This window comes from Callorhinus ursinus, unplaced genomic scaffold (assembly GCF_003265705.2).
Source record: "Callorhinus ursinus isolate GAN/ISIS: 27379988/994484 unplaced genomic scaffold, GSC_fseal_2.0 scaffold16, whole genome shotgun sequence".
In the NCBI taxonomy this organism is placed as follows: Eukaryota; Metazoa; Chordata; class Mammalia; order Carnivora; family Otariidae; genus Callorhinus; species Callorhinus ursinus.
The window spans coordinates 16,643,675-16,664,415 of NW_027397078.1; the positions used below are offsets into that span (position 1 = coordinate 16,643,675).

The 20,741-nt window shown below is 37.2% G+C and overlaps 1 protein-coding gene across 2 annotated transcripts in view; it reads left to right on the forward strand.

The window, feature by feature from the left end:
• Window positions 1-20,741, forward strand: part of DMD (dystrophin) — a 2,222,747-nt gene that overhangs the window by 1,389,344 nt on the left and 812,662 nt on the right. For both annotated transcript variants that reach the window (XM_073901937.1, XM_025857655.2), the window contains exon 45: window positions 15,440-15,615. In XM_073901937.1, coding sequence (XP_073758038.1) covers window positions 15,440-15,615 — 176 coding nt within the window. The remainder of the gene's footprint in view (window positions 1-15,439; window positions 15,616-20,741) is intronic.

The window sequence follows — 20,741 nt, forward strand, 5'->3', positions numbered from 1 at the left end:
TTAGCACAACCACATTTTCTCTGTGACAAATGGCCTGTTTAGCACAACCACATTTTCTCTGGTTTGGGCAAAGGAGCACACCAGGAGAGATGAGGAGGTAGATACTTAAGTTGTTGCTGAATCTAGAATGTATTGCAAATGTCACAGATTGACCCTTTTCCTCTTTTAAAAAATAACTTTTCACATTGACAATGTGGTATTTGCTTCAAATGTAGGATACAGAACCTACCTTATTTGTTCATTTCTACTGATTAAAACATCTCAAGTGCTTATGTAAAGGTGCAAATTGAGTTTTAGGTTTTCTTGATTTATACACTTTAATTCACAAAGGATTTGAGACAGCGTATAACAAAATTTCAAACTAGGAAATGAAATAATAGAAAAAAAATGGAACCAGGGGAGACACAGACTAAAGTTTGAGAATTAAGGCTAAGGAAAAGAAAAAAGCATAAATAGGGGAAAAGGATAGTATAGAGTGGGAGTTTTGAGAAAATGGTCTTTATTAGCCTTCTTTGGGGAGATGGCAAAACAAAATTAGAGCTGTTTCCAGCTATTTCCCTAAAGTACATTTGCTATAGTAATTCTAAGTTTTCTTCCTAAAAGGCAGCATGTTCAGAGGGCATCAAGTAAACTGGACCTATGGAATTTTTTTTTTAATATTTTCTCCTTGTTTCTTTTTTCTTTTTTTTGAATTTTTTATTGTTAATCACCATATATTACATCATTTGTTTTGGTGTAGTGTTCCATGATTCATTGTTTGTTCATAACACCCAGTGCTCCATGCAGAATGTGGAGGACCTATGGAATTTTTAACAACCTTTCTTACCTGACATTTTCATGGTCCACATTGATGTATTCAAAACTAATACGTAGAAAAATACCATTAAAGAAAGCTATTAAATGATGATATTAGAAGAGCTTAATATTACTTGAGAAGTGATGAATTATTATTTCTGATGTTGGGTAAGTTTAATAGTATCTACTTGAGCAAATAATGTGGTGAATTATATTTTACAGGTGCTGCTATCTTAGTAGAGAAAACAAGATAACCTTACTTAAAAATACTACATTTGGATAATTCAGATACAGCACCAGGAAAGTTTACATTGTCTGTTTTCTTATTCTTAAGTCATAAATCTAGATAAAATATTTTGGGGGGCTAAGATTATATCAATTTATATTCCAAATGAAAATAGCATTTTTTTTCCTGATTAAAAGTATACCTTTTCATTGGAAAAATACATTTCAAATGATAAAAAAAACATACAAATGACTAATAATCTCATTTCCCAGCGATCGCACTTAACATTTTTCTGTATATTCATCTAGTCTAATTCTCACATGCCTCTTTTTTTAGAAATCTCCCTCTTACGTAGATTCTTCAGTGCCTCTGCATCTTATTTCCTCTTGTTCCCTTCTTGTGCAAAGAAAATGGGTTTTTTGAGTTTGTTTATTTTGGGTTTGTTTGTTTGTTTTGTTTTTTGCCGTGTCAAATACACAAAGTGGTTCATGCATCAGACCATCTTCTTCGTTCATCATTAGCCAGAGGCCCTCTACTTGTTCAGGTGGTAGGCAATTTGACATTATGCTGTTCCTTGTAGAATACAATGAAGTCCTCGCATAGTTACTTCATTTTAGGAACTGGGGACAATTTTATTAACTGAAAAGTTATTTTAAGTTGCATAGAAATGTGAGATGCAGTTTTCCAGCTGCAAAAGAGATTAACAGCCAGGCCCTTGTGTCCACCCTAAGAATAAGTTCTGGCTCAGTTGTCTTTGTTAACGGGCATTCTTTTGCTCCTCATCCAGAAATGCTCTTTAGCAGGAAGAGATGGAAACCAGTACGGTGACTTCTTCCCATTTGTGAAAATTGGGATGACGTTTGCCCATCTCCAGTGTTAACACAGTTCATCAACGACCACTGACAGCAGGGTAGGACTATATTGTGCAGGTTCTCTCATTTCCCTGGGACATAATTGGTCTGGAGCCAGAGATTTTCACTCATTTAGAGCAGCAAGGTGCTCTTTTAAAATTCCCTCACCTATTTTGGGCTTCATTTCCTTCATACGGTTATGCCTTTTCCAGTCTGATGAACATTCTCCTTGACAGAACAGACAAGCAGAGGAGCTGAGCGGTTTTGCTCTCTGTGTCATCTTTATTCCTAATCTTCCCCTTTCTGCCCCAGTCACTGAACCTGTGTCTCTCTGGTTCTTCTTTCTCCAAGTAGAAGTGAAAAGGCCCTGGATGTTGTTTGTTTGTTTGTTTGTTTGTTTGTTTGAACATTATCCCAAGTCTCAATTCTAGGCTTGGCTTTTCCTCACTGTTTATGCAGTTCTATATTGTTTTTAAGATTTGCCCTCAGGGGCACCTGGGTGGCTCAGATGTTTAAGCGTCTGCCTTCGGCTCAGGTCATGATCCCAGGGTCCTGGGATCGAGTCCCACATTGGGCTCCCTGCTCGGCGGGGAGCCTGCTTCTCCCTCTGCCTCTCTCTCTCTCTCTCTCTCTCTCTCTCTCTCCCACTCTCTCTCTCTCTCTCTCTCTCCCACTCTCTCACTCTCTCACTCTCCCTCTCACTCTCATGAATAAATAAATAAAACATTAAAGATTTGTCCTCAGTTATATGTCCCTTATTTTATCCCATGTTTATACATTTGTAGAATCTGAGCTCCTTTGAGGATCCCCTGTGTCGTGGCATGCGTCTTGTTCAACAACCCCCACCCCTTTTAAAAAAAAATACTCATTGGGATCATTTGCTATTATGTTGTCAAAATTATATTCTTGAAAGTCTCAAAGGTCTCGAGTCATTTTATCTTTTAAAATTTAGGATCATGGGATCACAATGTTATTTTCCCCTTCTTACTCTAATAAACACCACACCACACATACACACTTTGCTAAAATACACATGCCACTTTATTTATCTTCTAGATTGTCCAAATTGAACCTGTATAACCTGATTAGTCTTCTGAACCTTTTTAAATTCTGTCTGCATATGACTGAGCTTTGCCAAGGAGACAGTCTTAGTTCTTCTCTTTATAAGAAGTATCTACTGGTACTGTGTGAGGTGGGAGAGAAAGAATTTAAACTTGTACATTTTCATTGTTAACATGGCTAAAACAGTGTTTGATCAGAGAAAAGTACTTGAAAGTGACATGTTCTTATTTCTTAATAGAAGTAAAATTTATATACGATGAAACAGATTTATTTGGGAGGGGAGGAAGAGTTGATTCCTACAAAAAATCTGAACCTGTTGAATTTAGTTGATTTCAATCTGTCAGGATATTCTGAGTAGTATTCAGATTTTGCTCTGTAATTTATTTTCCATGCTTTCTTGCTCTGTATGACTGTAGCAAGTATGTAAGGAAATACAGAAGAGTGCCCCCTGGAACTGGGAAACAAATAGATAATGTGTTCAGTTTAACTTCCATTTCTTCTACTCATAAAACCAGTACTTCAGTAAAAACATTCCCATCACTTCATGCCATCTTCTGGTCAATTCCTACCCCCTTAGGCACCTATTATTTTTATTTCTATCACCATACTTTACTTTTGTCTATTATTGATTTCATATAAATGGAATCATGCAGTATGTAGTATTTTGATCAACAAAATATTTTTGAGGTTCATCCATGTTGTCAATATATCAGTAGTTCATTCCTTCTTATTGCTGGTTAATATTTCCTTGTAAAAATATACCACGATTTGAGGTCCCTGGGTGGCTCACTTGGTTAAGTGTCTGATTCTCGATTTCAGCTCAGGTCATGATCTCGGGGTTGTGAGATCGAGCATCCGGCTCTGTGCTGGGTGTGGAGCCTGCTTAAGAAGCTTTCTCTCCTTCTCCCTCTGCCCCTCCCCCTTCTCTACCCTCCTAAAATATGCGCGCGCGCACACACACACACACCATGATTTGTCTGTTCTGTTGGTGGACAGTCAAGCTTCTCTCAGTTTGGAGATAGTAGGAATAAAGCTGCTATGAATGTTTGGGGAGAAGTCTTTTTGTGAGTGTTTTCATTTCCTTTGGGAGTGGAATGGCTAGGTCAAGTATTTAACTTTGTACAATACTGCAAAAACAGTTTTCTAAAGTGGTTGTATCATTATATACCTGAACCAGTCATGGTGGAGAGCTCCATTTGCTCTCCATTCTCACCAATATTTGATTTTAACAGTTCTTTTCAACTGTGCCATTTTATGGGATATAAAGTGATATCTTGTCACGGTCTTCATTTGTGTCACTCTGATGACTAACAGAAGTGAACTTCTTTTCATGTATTTGTCATTCATGAGCAGAGATCATATCTGTTGAAGACAGTGCCCTTCCTATTGGGTGAAAGTAATATTATTTTGAGGTTACTGGTATAACTTGGAAATTGGGAGGGATAGAGACACTGTCCTACTTGGTTTCTTTTCTTTTTTTCTCTGAAGACTCTAGTGCAAAGCATCATTGCTGCTTGGGTAGCAGTGCCTTGGCTTTGCAAAAACACTGCTCCATGGCCATGAATATGGAGTGCTGAATATTTTAATTTTCTTTGACCAGCTGCTGCATAGAGCCTCTTCAGAGCCATCAGCACTAATTTGTTGGTTAAAGCCTACTAGGTCTTTAAAAATACAGAGAAATGACTTAATCATTCTTTTTACTGTATGTATTATGCTCATTCATTTGGTCACCAGACTTTTACTGATTCACCTGGTGGGAAGCTCAAAAGATGAAGAAAATAGTGTCCCTGCACTGAAGAAATTCAAAAACTTTCAATCAAAATAAAGACCTTTAATTTTATAGAGACTGTGAAAAACATCCTAAAGTAGACATAATGGATATGCAGTAGGATTTGACAGGACAATTTCTAGTTGAAAATTTATTTGTAAGAGACATGGTATTTGGAGTTTGTCTTCATTTATCCATTTAACAAACATGTTTAAGGCACTACCATGCAGCACGTTCTTTGCTAAGTACTAGAGTGAGAAAAAAAAAAAAAAGTGAGGGCATTCAAATGGAGAGAGGTCTCCAGAAAAGCCATGGTATGACTGTGAGTTGTCCACTTGTGCTGAAGTCATGGATAGGAATTGGCAAGTCACTTTGGGCAGCCTAGGAATGTTTCTTCCAGGAATGCTATGAGGTTCCGAATGCTATCTGAGCTGTTTTGGGCTTCATCAGGCGGGTACTGAGGATTCAGTATGAATATTTCAGCAGGAAATAACGAACTCCCAGAGCTGTCCATCGGGAGAACTGATGTGCAAAGACTATGTAAGATGTTTGGGAGTGTGAAGGGTTAAGGGAAATCAGTTCAGAGGAGGTGTTACTGACATAGGTGAAACATAGGTGAAATATGAAAATACGTTTATGACTGGGGAGAAAACATGGTGGAATTAACTGATCAATAGGTACAACAGGATCAGTAGAACTTGTACTGGGGAAAAGAAAGGGATAAAACCCAGATGAACTGGTGGTAGGAATGTGGGTGGGTCACTGGGAGAATATAGATGTCATTCAAACAATAAGTCAACAAGAAAAACCCATTTCAGAATTATGTTAATGTTGTCTTGAAAACGTTTCCTTTGAGGTTCAAATCAACTGCAATTGTGCAGAAATGCTAGGCAGTAGTTAAGAAGGAAGCTTCACTAGAGATAAAAAAAAATTAGAAAACATTAGCATTTGATAACTGAATCTTTACAGAAACTATATTTTGTAAGGAACCACTGGAGTTGGTTTTCACCTCTTTTTACAACTATCCCTGATCTTTTAGGGAATCACATGGGTAATTCTGGAATTTTTAACAAGAGACATCCTTAAGTCCTCTGGCTCTTTTATTCTTAGGTTGCTCTGGTTTGTGTATAGTTCAATAAGGTACAGATTGTTGACATTGTACAAATATGTTAATAATAGAACCCATTCTTTTGCCTGTTTGATTTCCAGAGGATAGTCTCAGTCAGTAATAGATACACAGATGTGTTTTACTATCTCACTTTCTAGCCTAATTCCATGAAGAAGAAGAGCATTACCCTATAACAGATAATGAGTTGGAAAATAAGAAAGCCAACCTCAGAAAGTAAGGCTTTGAAAAAAAACAGCTTGTTTTTAATGCCTGTGTAACTTGATGAGAGGAACATAGAAGGCTTAGTGATACCCAACATGTGCTTAGAGGTGGATTGTTAGTTGATGTCTTGGGGGTTTTGTAATCTGAGCTAAATGCTTAAAATCAATTAATTGATGTTAGACACAGAGATCTGTTTTTATCCCTCTTTATTTTATTTCTGGACCTTTCCATTCTCAAGAGCATGGAAAACAAAACCTTACCTTGGTAACTTGTTATTTGTGATAAGAGACAAGACTTTGGTAAAACACAATTATTTTTAATGTCTCTTTTCCATACCAGGGTGTTATACATATTTCAGAATTTTACTTAAGAACTTTCTCAAGTGGGAAGCCATTCAAGGGTACTATAATATCTTGTCTAGTCTTGCACTCAATTTATCAACAAATAGTTCTTGAGCAATTATTAAGGTAAGCAACGCCCAGCACTGTGCCTGGCAATATAAAGAATGAAGAAGACTGTCCTCAGTCATGTATAATCTTAATTACCATGATGTTTATGTTTCTTTTCCCATCTCCCAAATACGGATATAGACACGTGTACACATATCATCATACTCCTAATCACACAACTGATCTGTCTTGTTCACATAGCATCTCCATAGCTATGTTAGGTTGAGTAATGACAGGAAAAGACAAGATTATTTATCACTGTAAAGGCATCAGATACAGAGTAGTTACCTAAGTATTTGTTGGAGTGAATCACATTGAAGATAATACTTACTCACGTTGAACATTTTACCTACATTAAACAATCATTTAGAGATTATGCCAAAGCTAAGGCACATAAAATTCCTCTGAAGACAAAAAAGAGGGAGTCTCTAAAGGGAAAAGTTAAATTCCTGATTTCTTACATAGCAGCATGAATATATTTTTAAACCCTCATTGCCCATTGATATTTAGCAGTGGATGGGTAGAAATTAGGATGGGTAGATAAAAGCAATTTCATGAGAGCAATGCTCTTAATTTTTCCAAATGTTCTAGGCAATCATACTGCCTCTGAACTTTCTACATTAGGTGAGTCATGAGATAGACCCATGGATCTCTTTGCCAGCAAATGAAAATAAAATGTAGCAATCTACAGACATAGCAAGGGTCAGTAATGACAGTGTTACTCCTCTTGCTTTCCTATGTAGCAGTTGTCAGGCAAATATTCAGGAAGTCGCAAAATATGTTTGAATTACAAAATCTTCCTTTGAAATTAACCTTACTGTTTTCAATGAAAATGGGGAATCCAACCACCTTCAGAGCCAAACCCACATGACGAATCTTAGACTTAGCTCGGCCAATAATGATCTCAGTTATATCTTCAAACCTAATTTTTCCTCTGCAGTTCAGTCCAGTATCCCCCTTTCTGCCTAGTCGACATCCTTCCCTTCCCTCACATCTCCAGTGAAGGGCTAAATCCTATTTACCTCCCAAATATCAACTGTTTCCAACCACTTCTATCTCTCCCACTACTTCCCCATCCACACTACCATTTCCCTTCCCTTCACTACCGTGATATCTCCTACTTGGTCTTCCTCCTTTTACTCCAGAGCTTCTCCAATCCATTCTTTCTACTGCAGGCAGCAATAACCGGCACCTGGCAGAGTGCCTGGCCCATAGGAGGCACTCAGTAAATAGTTGTTTAGTCAGTGAATGTCCCGCTTAGTGAAAATACTTCGTAAGCGTGGAAAGTACCAATAGGAAACTCCAGCTTTTCAAAGCCAATGAGATTTGACTTTTAATCAGATATTTCCAGTCCTTAATTCCATTTAGAGATCATCTTTTAAAAAAAAATGTTATATTGCTTTTTTTCATACACTCACTATGCTTTTTGTACCCACCAAATGGCTTTCGAATAAATATTTGTGTGGCTCCAAATTGGTAAAACCTCTAGAAAGAAGGAGGAATTTTAAAATGATCCATGTCTCCTTTCAAGTATTCTGTCTTAGAGTGAGCATTTTTTGGTTGCATGCGATATGTTCCATGATGAAATATCTCACATCTTTTTACAACCACCCTAATAATTTTTAAAAGAAATTTATGGCTGAAGTCGTATGTTCTATTACCAGGATCTCTTATTAAGAGAGGAAGCATGTTCTCTGTATTAAAGAGTCTGGTGGTTTTGTCTTTTTTCTTTGTTGGTTCTTTCCTTAAATCTCACATATGAGTGAAATCATACAGCATTTGTCTTTCTCTCTCTGACTTATTTAACTTAGCATAGTACCCAATAGATCTACCTGTGTTGTTGCAAATGGCAAGATCTCATTCTCTCTTTTTTTTTTTTTTTGTGGCTGAGTAACATTCCTTTATATGTATGTACTACATTTATATCCATTTATCTGTGGATAGATACTTGGAAGGGAGGTGAGTGGGGGAGGAATGGGTGCAATAGATAATGGGGATCAATAGTACACTTAATCATGATGAGCATTGAGTAATGTATACAATTATTGAATCGTATTATACAACTGAACTTAATATAACACTATGTTAATTTCACTTCAGTTAAAAAAGAACAAGCATGGTCATAGAGAAGAACCTCCTTTTGATCAGAGAAAAGTCAATTTGTTTCATAACAAATCTATGTAAATAGAGAGGAAAAACAACTCTTAAACGTTCCCAGTTAGTTCTCCTGAAGTTCTAATGAACGATTTAGAAGCCAAGAGAGGTTGAACAAATCTGTGAACCTAGAGAGGCCTATCATTGATTTTTTTACTCACTAAAACCTATTAACTTTGCAAAGTTGTGTACTTTATAACAACAGTTTTCTTTAAAGCAAAGACTGTTAATTCCGATTCCTTTGGAGTAGAATGCATGCCTGCCCCACCCACACTTACTAAAGTTCTAATGCCAAATCATGTCTGAGGACAGATTTAACTTACAGTCTCTAGTATCAGAGCCCCAAAGGCAGAGATTTAACATATATGCTTTTTTCTTCTTTTGGAATGTCTGCTGGGAACTGAAGAATGTATATTTTGGGGATTTTCTGCCCAGGGCATTATTTCGTGGGAAAGGAAAAAAAAAAAAAAGCCTGAGATAACCTTTCAAAGCATTTAGTACTTAAAGTACCAAATACCATTTGGTATTCACATTAATAGCAGTGATAATAATGACTGTATATATCACTGATGTGGATGAGATAAACACATCCAAAGGAAATTTCATTGTAATTTGATATTAGGTAAATGTCCCATTAAAATAAATCGCTACTGTACATAATTTTCCTTTAGTTCATTGGCAGGATGTTTGCTTGGAAAAAGGAGCAGTCTAATTCTAGTGTTAAAAGGAATTCTCATTATTCTTTTATAGCAACCATTATGAGGAGCAGTTAGGGAAGGGCATGTGTACCAACCAGCAAATCTGCTATCATACCACCCGGGAAAAAGAGGGTATTAGATAAAATCTAACAAGACCCCCCCCCCCCCACTCCTGCCTCCGAGTCCTGCAACAAACTAACAACAACATACTTATGGTTTGGGCATTATTATTCGTCAAGCACAATGAATGTTTACTGAAATGCAAATAAAATTAGACCAGGAGAAAGAATAGGAAGAAAACGGTGCATTTTATTTTGGGTCGATCGTTTGTTAAAGACTGTTCCTCTTTGATTTGACTTATTTTGCAAATTACTAATAAAAGACCTGTAGGTCCTCAGATGAAAGTTGAACCTGAGATACAGTTTAAATTTGAATTCATATTTTATGATCAAAAGAAGAAAAAACTATTTTACTGAATCCTCAGCCATAAAGTCTAATGTAGACATGAATGCTACCAACAAATGATACTAAATAGAAATATTTTATAAATACCTACACAGTGGAGAGGCACTTAGCTCTCCCTGGGCTCTTAAAGGGTCCAGCAGAAGAGGGAACATTTAATCTGAGCATGGCAGGTGGGTTATGACTTTGACCTGCAAAACTTAGCGGGACCATCAAGTAAGTGGAAGGCCATTTAGTTTTATGGGAAGTTGGAGCTAAGGGTGGAAGTGGGGAGCAGCAGGCCAGCAGGCTGCAAAAGCAGAGGGGTAAAGAGGCTGCAGAGGCCCTTTAGGCCTTCCTCGGTCGGCTAGTGTTTGGACTTTAGCTTGTGGTTAATAAGTAGGCATTATTCTCCATGTCCTCATTCTAGGTGCCCAAACTTGGCCTTGCTTCTTGCCTCCTACCACTTTCATTCTTTACTCAAATTTGTCATTTCTCTAGGCCATGTTTCCTTTTTTTTCCACTTTTTTTTTTTTTTTAGATTTTATTTATTTGGGGGGGGGAGAGAGAGAGAGAGTGAGTGAGCACAAGCTGGGGCATGGGGCAGTGGCAGAGGGAGAAGCAGGCTCCCCGCCAAGCAAGGAGGCCAATGCAGGCCTCTATCCCAGGACCCTGGGATCATGACCTGAGCTGAAGGCAGACACTTTACCGACTGAACCACCCAGGCGCCCTTCACTCCTTTTTTAGATACACCATTTTTCTACTCTTGCCTCCCTCTCTCTCTTTTAAATCCTGCATTTCCCAAATTCCAGCCATCTTTCAGTCCTTGTCATTGTCCTCATGAGCTCCTCTCCCAGGCTCATCCGGTCTTCCGCCAGGATGGAGTCAGCCAGTCGACGAACGGGCTAAGTTGAATGTGTCTTGTCACTGAGCCTGCTGTATGCTTTGGGTATTTGTCCATTTATGTTGCTTCCTTACAAAAATTCATCATCTGATAAAATTTGAATACTTTCTGAGGCATATCAAAACCTCTAAAGACAGTGGTGACTATGTACTGTTAGGAATCAACGTGAGAAACAGACTCGTTTAATTTATCTTTGAGAAAAGGACCAGAAACTATTTCTCAGACTTACTTGAATTCTAGGGACTGACAAAGAGAAAACAGTGGGAATGATCTTAAGCAGGACAGAAAGGGTAAAGCAGTAGATGATAACACATCATATTTTTATGAAATCACACAGTAGAATTTTCTCTGGCGGTTTCACCAGTGTCCATAATGTTCCTATTCTTACATGTTTTCACTTGACCAGTGAGTGAACGGAGTCAGTGATTAATCTGCCTCCAAGGAAATCTTTAACGAAATTACAATTAAATCAGAGGATTGCATTCTTGACACATCTACTTGGTCAATGAAGGTTAGTTTCTTTCCTCTTAGGTTTCCCTCATTCTTGATCTTTTCTCCCAATCTCTTATCCCTCTGTTTTCCTCTTCCGCCTAGTTTGTGGTATTTGGCCAGTTCTTTAACTCCTACCCAGCTTATCCAGTTTTGTCATTGTACAGTTTCCCATAACTGCTTCTTAGCTTATTTTTCTTTACTGGTCACATTTTATGTTCCATTTATTGTGCTTTCATACAGTTTTGAAAAGTTTGGCAAATAGACTTTTTTTAAATGTATGTAATGTTTTCATATAAAACGTACTGACTGCTTTTGCCTCATATTCTCTCCTCTGTAAAAATGTAGCCGTTCCTTCCTGGCCCATAATTTCTCTTACTTTCCCTCAATTTAACCAGACTCGAGGGACTTAAATGTGTCATTTTCTGTAATTTAGGAACATTTCTCCATTTAAAAAGCATACAAGAAGTTGAGATAATGCAGTAACTATGAAACATGTCTCTCCTGTTCACTCGCCCCTTCCACGTGTCTCTTGCCTACTCTTTCTTCAGTGGTGAGTCTATTTTGTACTCCTTTGTTCCCTTACCTCCAGAGATTCTGATGCAGTCAGCCAATGGTGGAATTCTGGGGTTTTATATTTTGAAAAAGTTCCCTAGGGAAGTCTGATATGGAATCCTTATTAAGAATGATGCTTTCATAGCAGAATCAAAACACAATAAGCTTTCTAACTGTGATGAATAATCCAATAGATTTAATTATGATTCTCTTTCTGTCCCAAACTAAGACTAGATGTTAATTGCCAGAGAAATGGATAAGGATGTCTATGACAACAGAACATTAGTATGATATCAAAGCTTGGACATTTTGCTGGTAGTGAATAATTTAGTGCTTAAAATATTTAGAAGCTATAGAATTAAAATTAATTTGTTTTTCCCTAAGTGAATAAAGTTGATTGAGGTTTTACATTTAATTTGTTACATCAAATTTTATCTTCGGGCTCAGAGGCTAACTTGTAAAACACCAGGTACACGTTTTTTAGTTCCTGTTTCGATCCATTATGCCATTGTCTTATGCTTTATTACGGAAAGCTCTCCTCAAGTGGATCATACACTGTAAATACCTCTCCTGATTACAAAAATCTTCTCACACAAATGCAATAGACTATTTAATGAGCTCTCCTTTCACAAAATTAAAAAACCTGAAGGCCCTGGTTTGGGACTCTCTATAAATGAGATTTAGATCTAACAATTTTAAATTATTGCTTTATTCTTAGCTATTCAATTCTCTCTCTTATCTGGGAAATAGAAAGAATAAAACCCTTGTTGATTCTACAATTGGGTTGTAAAAGTCGCTGCAGCCACCAGCCATGAAGTAGAAGGGCCAAGATCAAAAATACAAAGCAGAGGAGCTGATATAAAAATTCTGAAGCGGCTCTAGCTTATAGCATTATAAACCACCACCAAGAATTCTTTGATTACTTAACAAAGATTCTGTCATCGGGCTACTCAGTGTGGTGTTCCTAGACCAGCAGGATCGGCGTCCGCATCAAGCTTGTTTGAAGTAGAGAATTTGGGGCCCTCCACAGACCCACTGAACCAGAATCAGCAGTTTGGCAAGTTCTCTAGGAGATTCTTGTGCACTTTAAAGTTTGAGATGCAATGCTATAGCACACATCTAATACATACTCCAGGCATTTTTTTCAAAATATTACAAATAGCTGTGGATATTGGACACCACTGAAGGTACAAATCAGAGTCTTAATCTTTCTTCTCTACTTTCCTGTTTTCTGTCTTTTAGGCAAAGATTTTCCCATTCCAGTAGTTATGCATGATTGCGTGATCCAGCTAGTTCACAAACCCTATAGATTCTGCCCTAACAGTGTATTGGGTTTATCTTTTCCTTTCTGGTGCATTATCAAAAGTCTAGTCTTACCCCAATACCAGTCTCCCAGAATGCTGTCCTGGTGTTTTCCCTGTGTCCCTGTCTTAACCTTAGCCTGGAACTCTGCCTCAGAATTAACCAGAAACACAGCTCTATCTCCAATACTCCTGTACTTACAACAGAAGTTATTTTCTTTTGCCACCCGAAGCATTGCATACTCCATAATGAAAAGCCAAGTCCTCTCTGCCGAGGCCCAAGATCCACCCAGGGCTGCCCCTCTCCCTGCACTCCCCCTCCCATACTGTGACATGGAGCCCAGGTACATATTCCTGATCACATCATGGAAATGGCACACCATAGGCCTTGCCTCCTGCCAATCCGCTCACGCCCCCTGATCCTCCACGTTTCTCAGGTCTACCCATTCTTCATATTTCACATCCCCCCAGAGGCATCTCCTGTTCATCCTTCCACTGAAATCATCCCTCTTCTGGTGCATCATTTATGAGCATCTTGCTTTCTCTCTTGTATGGAGTACAACAAATTATCCTTCACAACTGTGTCTCACCTCTTCAGCTAGATTATATACTGCCTGAAACCTAGAAAATGGAACTTATTTCTTTGAATCTCTAGGAGGCCCAATGATAAGTATTAATACTAATGATAGCATGGCAATGATGAAACTGAATGTCTCCCTTCCTCCCCCACTTCCTTTATTTAGACACGCATGCGTTCTCTCAACAGATAGTTCCCGAAACCTCCCAGGCGCCAGATACAGGACTAAGCATTAAGGACACAGTCATGAATAGGACACAGTCTCTGACCTCAGTGAATGTCTGGTATGATAGGAACATAGACACAGTTTGTTATGAATGAGTGTACCCGTTACTGAGCAAGTAACAGTGAGTGTCACACACCACCCTGGTGTGAATGGATGGTAAAGAGTGAGATTCAAGTAATGGTGAAAATCAACTAGTTGCAAGGAAATACCACATGTTCACGAGAGCATATCTCATGTACATGTAAGAGAGTATATAGTGAGGAAGCCTTATGAACAGTTCGATAACTGCATAGTTTTATGTTCATTTGAGGCACGGTGGTCCCTGGAATAATGGCCTTGTTATCATTTTTGCCGATTGATTGAGTCTTTTAACTGTTAAAGTTATACTACCAGAAATTCTAGTATTCAAAATAATATTACACAAAAGTAGTAAAAAAAAAAATAATTCTTTAGGTGGAATAAGGATCTTAGAGAGATTTGACCCAGTCTCAGAAGACATGCATCCATTCATTTATTTGGCAAGCATGGCCTGGCATTTACTATGTCCTTGGTACTGGCTCAAAAGACAGGGAAATATAAGAATACAAGATCATGAGAATCACATCTATCAGGAAAGTGTTCTGCATACTAACTTTATGCAATTAGTACATGGGAATTTGTAAGCCCTTTTGATTTAAACATGGTAGGGATCTCAAGTTCTCAGATTATTTCATTTTCTAACCTGCAGATTTAGTACTGGATTATTTTCATTGCCTAAAACATTCTAGATGATCTTTAAAAAAAAAAAAAAGTAGAGGGCCATTTTTATGTAATGGTAAAGAGCATTTTTGTTTTTATGTATGTTTGGTTGTAGTAGTCTTTTTTTTAATGACACTCCTTTTCTGTTACTCTTAAATTTTCATTCAGGATAAAAAGTGGAAAGTATTTCATCTTGACGTCATCAATGACTCATAAAAATGTTCTGGTGGCTATAGATTATTTTTAAATTTATCACTGTACCTTAGGGATTTTTTGATAGGCTGCCCCTGAAAGCAATTAATTCTGTTTTATGTGGTTTTATAATGCAAAATACCTTGATGGAAACAGAATTTGAAATAAATTTCCTTCTAATATAAGCAATGAATTTTTGCTTAAGTATCTCTAGAGGTTGTTTTTTTTAAAATACTATGACTAAAGTATGTTTGTTCTTTTTCACCTCTCCTATCGACAGTCATTAAGAAATCAAAATACTTTTTTCATGTTGAAATTTTACAACACTTCATAGACTATTAAACATGGAACATCCTTGTGGGGACAAGAAATCAAATTTGCTCTTGAGGTTTCCAACTAATTGATTTGTAGGACATTATACCATCGTCTAGCTGACAAGCTTTACAAATATAAAGACCGGAGCTGAACTGAGAGGGTGCTTTTTTATTGACACATAAAAGGTGTCTTTCTGTCTTGTAGCCTTTGGATATAGGCATGTCAGTTTCATAGAGAAACTTTCACAGGGCACTTTTTTATTTCTTTCTCTCCCCATAGAACCACATGTGGTAGCACATTGTTAAATCTTTTCTCAAATAAAAAGACGTAGGGCTTCATTTTTGTTTTGCCTTTTTGGTATCTTACAGGAACTCCAGGATGGCATCGAACAGCGGCAAACTGTTGTCAGGGTATTGAATGCGACTGGGGAAGAAGTAATTCAACTGTCCTCCAAGACAGATGCCAACATTCTGCAAGAAAAACTGGGAAGCCTGAATCTGCGGTGGCAGGAGGTCTGCAAACAGCTGGTAGAAAGAAAAAAGAGGTAGGATAACAGATAAAAATAGGAATCCTAAAATTTTAGCAGAGCTATTTAAGCTGTCCTCTAAAAAAAAGACTCTGTGAAAGATTGGAACCAGGGTGAAAGGCAGTAAGGGGAAGGAGCCCCTCAACTGTTAATCAGTAGCAATAATGAATTTGTTTTCTGAGTCTCATGTCCTGAAACATGTAGCTGCTGCTAGGGAAATAGACAGCACTTTGCTATTTTAAACTTTGAAGTTTGTTTTAAACAAGCGATTGTTCAAATACGAACATCTTCAGTATATTCTGGTTTTAACAAGCTGAGGCTCATTTATTTGAAAGAAGATGACAAAAGGAAATAACAAATGACGATTTTGTAAGAAAGACTGCGATTTGGCTAGATTTTTGAACAGCTATGAATGTGACTCTGATATTCAAAACCAAGATGGTCGTATTTAGTTTTTAGTTCCACTACATTTGTCAGTACATGCTTGAAGAGGGACTTGGGCCGACAATGGTCAAATCTAAAGGGGGAAAAAATAAAGGGGCAAACAAAACCTCAGAAAAGTTATTGCTGAATTCAGTCATCTTTTAACTTTCCCTTGGAAGGTCCTGAAAGCCCAGAATGCCAAATGTATACTGCTGCACTTGGAAGGCATAGATATTTTTATAAATGGGATTTTGTATCATGCTTCCAGTTGTTGATGCTAATGTTGCCTGTTTCATAAGGGAGGATTTGGCCTTTATTTACCAAATGAGACTATTGTTTTGAACAATGAAAACTCCCTTCTATTGCCAAGCTCTTGCTTCCTACCTATCATCTACATAATAGGTGGTTTTTAATATTCAGAAAGCTAGGACAACTCATTGATGAACGTCTTTGGTGAGGATATATTAGAAAGGTTTCAGAATTAGGTCCATTGTCTTTGCCCACCTCCTCTTGGCGCCTTTGCTCCTGTTGCATTATTCAAAAAGTAGATAAAATTCATATTCCTCTACAAAAGGGATGCTTTACTTAACCTACACACACACATACACACACCTCTTGATAAAAGTGTAAAATTTTTATAGCATCATCTAAAAACATTTTTAGTTTGAATCTTGACTTAGAAAATAATTATAATTTTTTCTTAAAGATTTTTATTTATCTATTAGAGAGAGAGAGAGAGAGCGCGAGAGAGCATGAGAGGGGGGAGGGGCAGAGGGAGAAGCAGACCCCTGCCAAGCAGGGAGCCCCATGCGGGACTCGATCCCAGGACCCTGAGTTCACACCCGAGCTGAAGGCAGACACTTAACTGACTGAGCCACCCAGGTGCCTAGAAAATAATTATAATTTTTATAGAGATAATGGAAAATAAAATCTAAACTTGGTGGTGAAACTGCTTCCTTGGGAAAATCATATACTTTTTTCCCCCCACATTGAAATCTCTCTATTAAACACACAACTATATCATTACTTAAATAACTGATGTTTAGACTATGAGCAGGTTTAAACCTGTATAATATCATTTCTGAACTGAAGTCAATCCAGTCTAAACTAAGATGTTAACAAATGGGCAGATTAAGGAAAATTGCATAGCCTGCTCTAAAAATTAATAACTTGAATTCATAAAGTAGATTAAATGGGTTGGAAGATTATTTTTTCTTTATTATATATAAAGCATTGTTTCTCATCTTTAAATATCCTGCTCATATTATGTTTAAACACATGTCAATATTTACTCTGATAACAAGTTTTTGAAAATTCAGGTGAAAAAGTGATGTTACTTCTAAATGAAAATCAGAACTTAGAAACATAGGGCATTATGACTGTTCCACCAAATAAGCTCCAAAATTTTAGATCCTTCTAGGTTTACAAGAAAGTAGTGTATGCTGATGCTGTGATGAAATATTACACAAATTGTAGGTTAATTACAGCTAGGGATTTGGCTGTAATTGGTTAGAAATATCTCTCCCATTTAAACATTTTGACCTACATTAAATATTGCACTTCCGTGCTTTAAAAAGTCAAGATCAGCTTCCTTGAGGGTTTTTTTTTTTTAACTCAGCTTTTAAAGTTGTCTACTTCACGCTACATTTTAAAAATAAATGTTAGCATATTTAAATTTCCACTGAGATCAGTTTCATGGCATACTTCCTCAGAATTTTTGTATCATTTAAATTTTATGAAATGTAAAAGAGTAATAAAATAGAAGTGCCTTTTCTACCAATACACTAACAGCTATTTCCAAGCATCCAGTAGCAAATAGAATAGAAGTAAAAAACATAAAGAATATGTTAACCTAACAATAGCAGAGGAGCTGTAATCATGAAACCATTATTAATCAATGCCATGCTTTTACTGCAACCCAAGGAGAAGTCAGCAGGAAACAGAAGTTATTTATTGCACAGGTGAAAAATAAAATGACTATTCAAGTTGACATCAGTATTCTCAGTTTGCAGTGGGCTTTAAATGCAGCTGTTGGAAATATTTCATGTTTCCTGGTCCATGTACACATACAAAAGAAAGTACACAATTTGAGCAAAAAAAAAAAAATCTGCAAAACTGTTTGGAGCCTTACAGCTACATAATTTTAAACCCTTCTTTTTGAAAATGCAAGATATCAGAAATATGAGCAGAAAAATCCCAGAACAAATTCAAATAGCAGTGGACATCCATTAAGGTTAGTTTATGTTGGGAGTAAATGAAGTATAAAATGCAGTCAATTAGGTACACAATTGAAGACAAAATTCACTGTTGCCTCAATTATGTAGCAGAGGAACTGGATAGCATCTATAGGTTTAAGCATGACAGTATAATGAGTTTAATGATGGCTTAGCCACCAATATGGTCTTTGTAAATGAAGAAGATGCAAATGAAAATTTTATCAGCCATAAAGGAAATCATAGGCTAAAACAAAGCAAGCCTATGTAATGAGGATTCTTAAGCCCAGGTCCATTGGTAGGATTCAAGGGGCGCCATGAGCTTGAATTGTAAAAGACTACCTCTCTGTTTTTGCTAACCTCTAATGGAAATTGAGCATTCTCTTCCATTTTGAATAAAGGCAACAAACCAGAGTAATACTAGGAGTACCTGTGAAATCACAAATATTTTTATATTTCAGTAGAGTAGCTACACATACCTCAAAGTATTGTTCACGGTTATCACTTGTCAAAATTGTACCAGTTATCAGATTTTCCATAAGATCTTATCAATGTGTTAATAATAAACAAGCACATGTATTGCTATATCACAAAAAATATTTTCTAGTAGTTTTATAACCGTATTTCAATACAATTGACGTTCTTCGGAGTTCTTGGCTTTTTATATTCTGGACTTAAAAACATGATTCTGAGAAGAGTCCCAGGCTTCGCCAGATTGCCAGAGGGCTCCATGGCATAGGGAAAAAAGGATCTTAACGATTTCTGGCTAGCTGTTTTTCTGCCCAGACACTATGGTCTCAGTCCTTTTAATGATGTCACTATCTTCATACACTCCCTTTTTTCTGGATATCCCAGGAGATGTACCAGTCAAGGGAATGTGGGTAGGCAGGCCTTTGAGCAATGGATAGCTGACAACATAAGGGAGGCCATTTTACTTAGAATAATATCAGTTGATAAAAGATTGAATGGAAGAGGGCAGCAAGGTAATGGGAAGTAGAATCCCTAAATTGAGGAATCTTTGAATCATAATCCGTAGCAATGAAAAGTGATCTCAAGAATTTATCTCTCCTTTTCCCTTTAGGCAAATATGGTATTGTTCCCACCATTGTAGAGATAAAGCAATTATTGTACTTATAGAGAGAGGAATAAGAGTTTTAATTTAAATGCCACCTGATCGAATACACTGCTCGAAATTTGTCTTTTGCCAACATTTTAAATAAAAAATTACAAGCATATAGAAAAGTTGAAAAAAGTAGCATAAGGAATACCCATATACCCTCTTCTCCTTCTCCTAAATCCCTAGATTCAATAGCTAACGTTTTGCCATTTTTGTTTTTTTCTCCCTCTCCCTACCTCCCCCATATGTGCCTTTATTTATTTAATATAGGCAATAACACATACACACACACATTTTTTGTTGTTTTAAAATTTGCAAGTAAGTTATAAACACCCTTATGCTGCACCTCTAAATACTTCACCATGCATTTCCTTAGAATAGGGACATGCCATATATGGCCATGTTTGTTTACCATGCTCAAGAAAATTAAACATAATACCATATTATTATTTAATATCCCACCCATATCCAAATAGACCGAATGACTCAAAAATGTCTTTCATATCATTCTTTGAGTTTTTCATACCAATGTCCCATCATGTTTTATGTATTGCATTTGGTTTTGTAGGAGAGGAAAAAAAAAAACCTTTCTCCTCTACCCTCTTAGCTTTAATATCTGGAGACGGCAAGTTAAAGTGACAAAAAGACACATTAATAGGAGAAAGGGCATACAGATTTTATTTGATGTTAATTTTTTAATGTGGCACAGGGGGCTTCATAGGAAAGTGAAAAGCCAAAGAAGCGGTAGACCTAAGAGCTTAAATACCATTTTAACAAAGAGAATTAAATTGTAGGGAGGTGACAAGACAAAAGAAAGGGGTTTGGGCTTCTAGGGGTGATAAATTGCAGGAAGGCAAATATATGGGGAAACTAATGGAAGATAAGGCTATGTCAGTAATAAGTAGATTCAAGTCCGTACTGCTATCTCTAGTGATAAAAAGTCATCTGCTCTTCCTGGTCCAGAAAAGGGACAGCGGAATACCTTCACAAGGGCAGGTGTATGCCCTGCCTTAAGGCAGAAATACACTGGGTAGAGAGCTTTGTCTGTGTCTGCTCTAGCTCAGTTGCCTTCCGCTCAAAATAATTCTTACGCCCAAGTGGCATATTATGATCCCCTTCAGTTATTAGGTTTCTTCAGTCTTATTTACTTATTTATAAAGATTTTATTTATTTTAGAGAAAGATAGAACAGGAGCTGTGAGAGGGGCAGAGGGAGAATCTCAAGCAGACTCCATGCTGAGTGCGGAGACCCACTTGAGGCTCAGTCTCATGACCCTGAGCTCACGACCTGAGCCAAAACCAAGAGTCAGTCGCTTAACCAACTGAGCCACCCAGGAGCCCCTCTTCAGTCTCCTTTAGTGGAAAATAGCTCTCTCACTTTCTTTCTCTTTT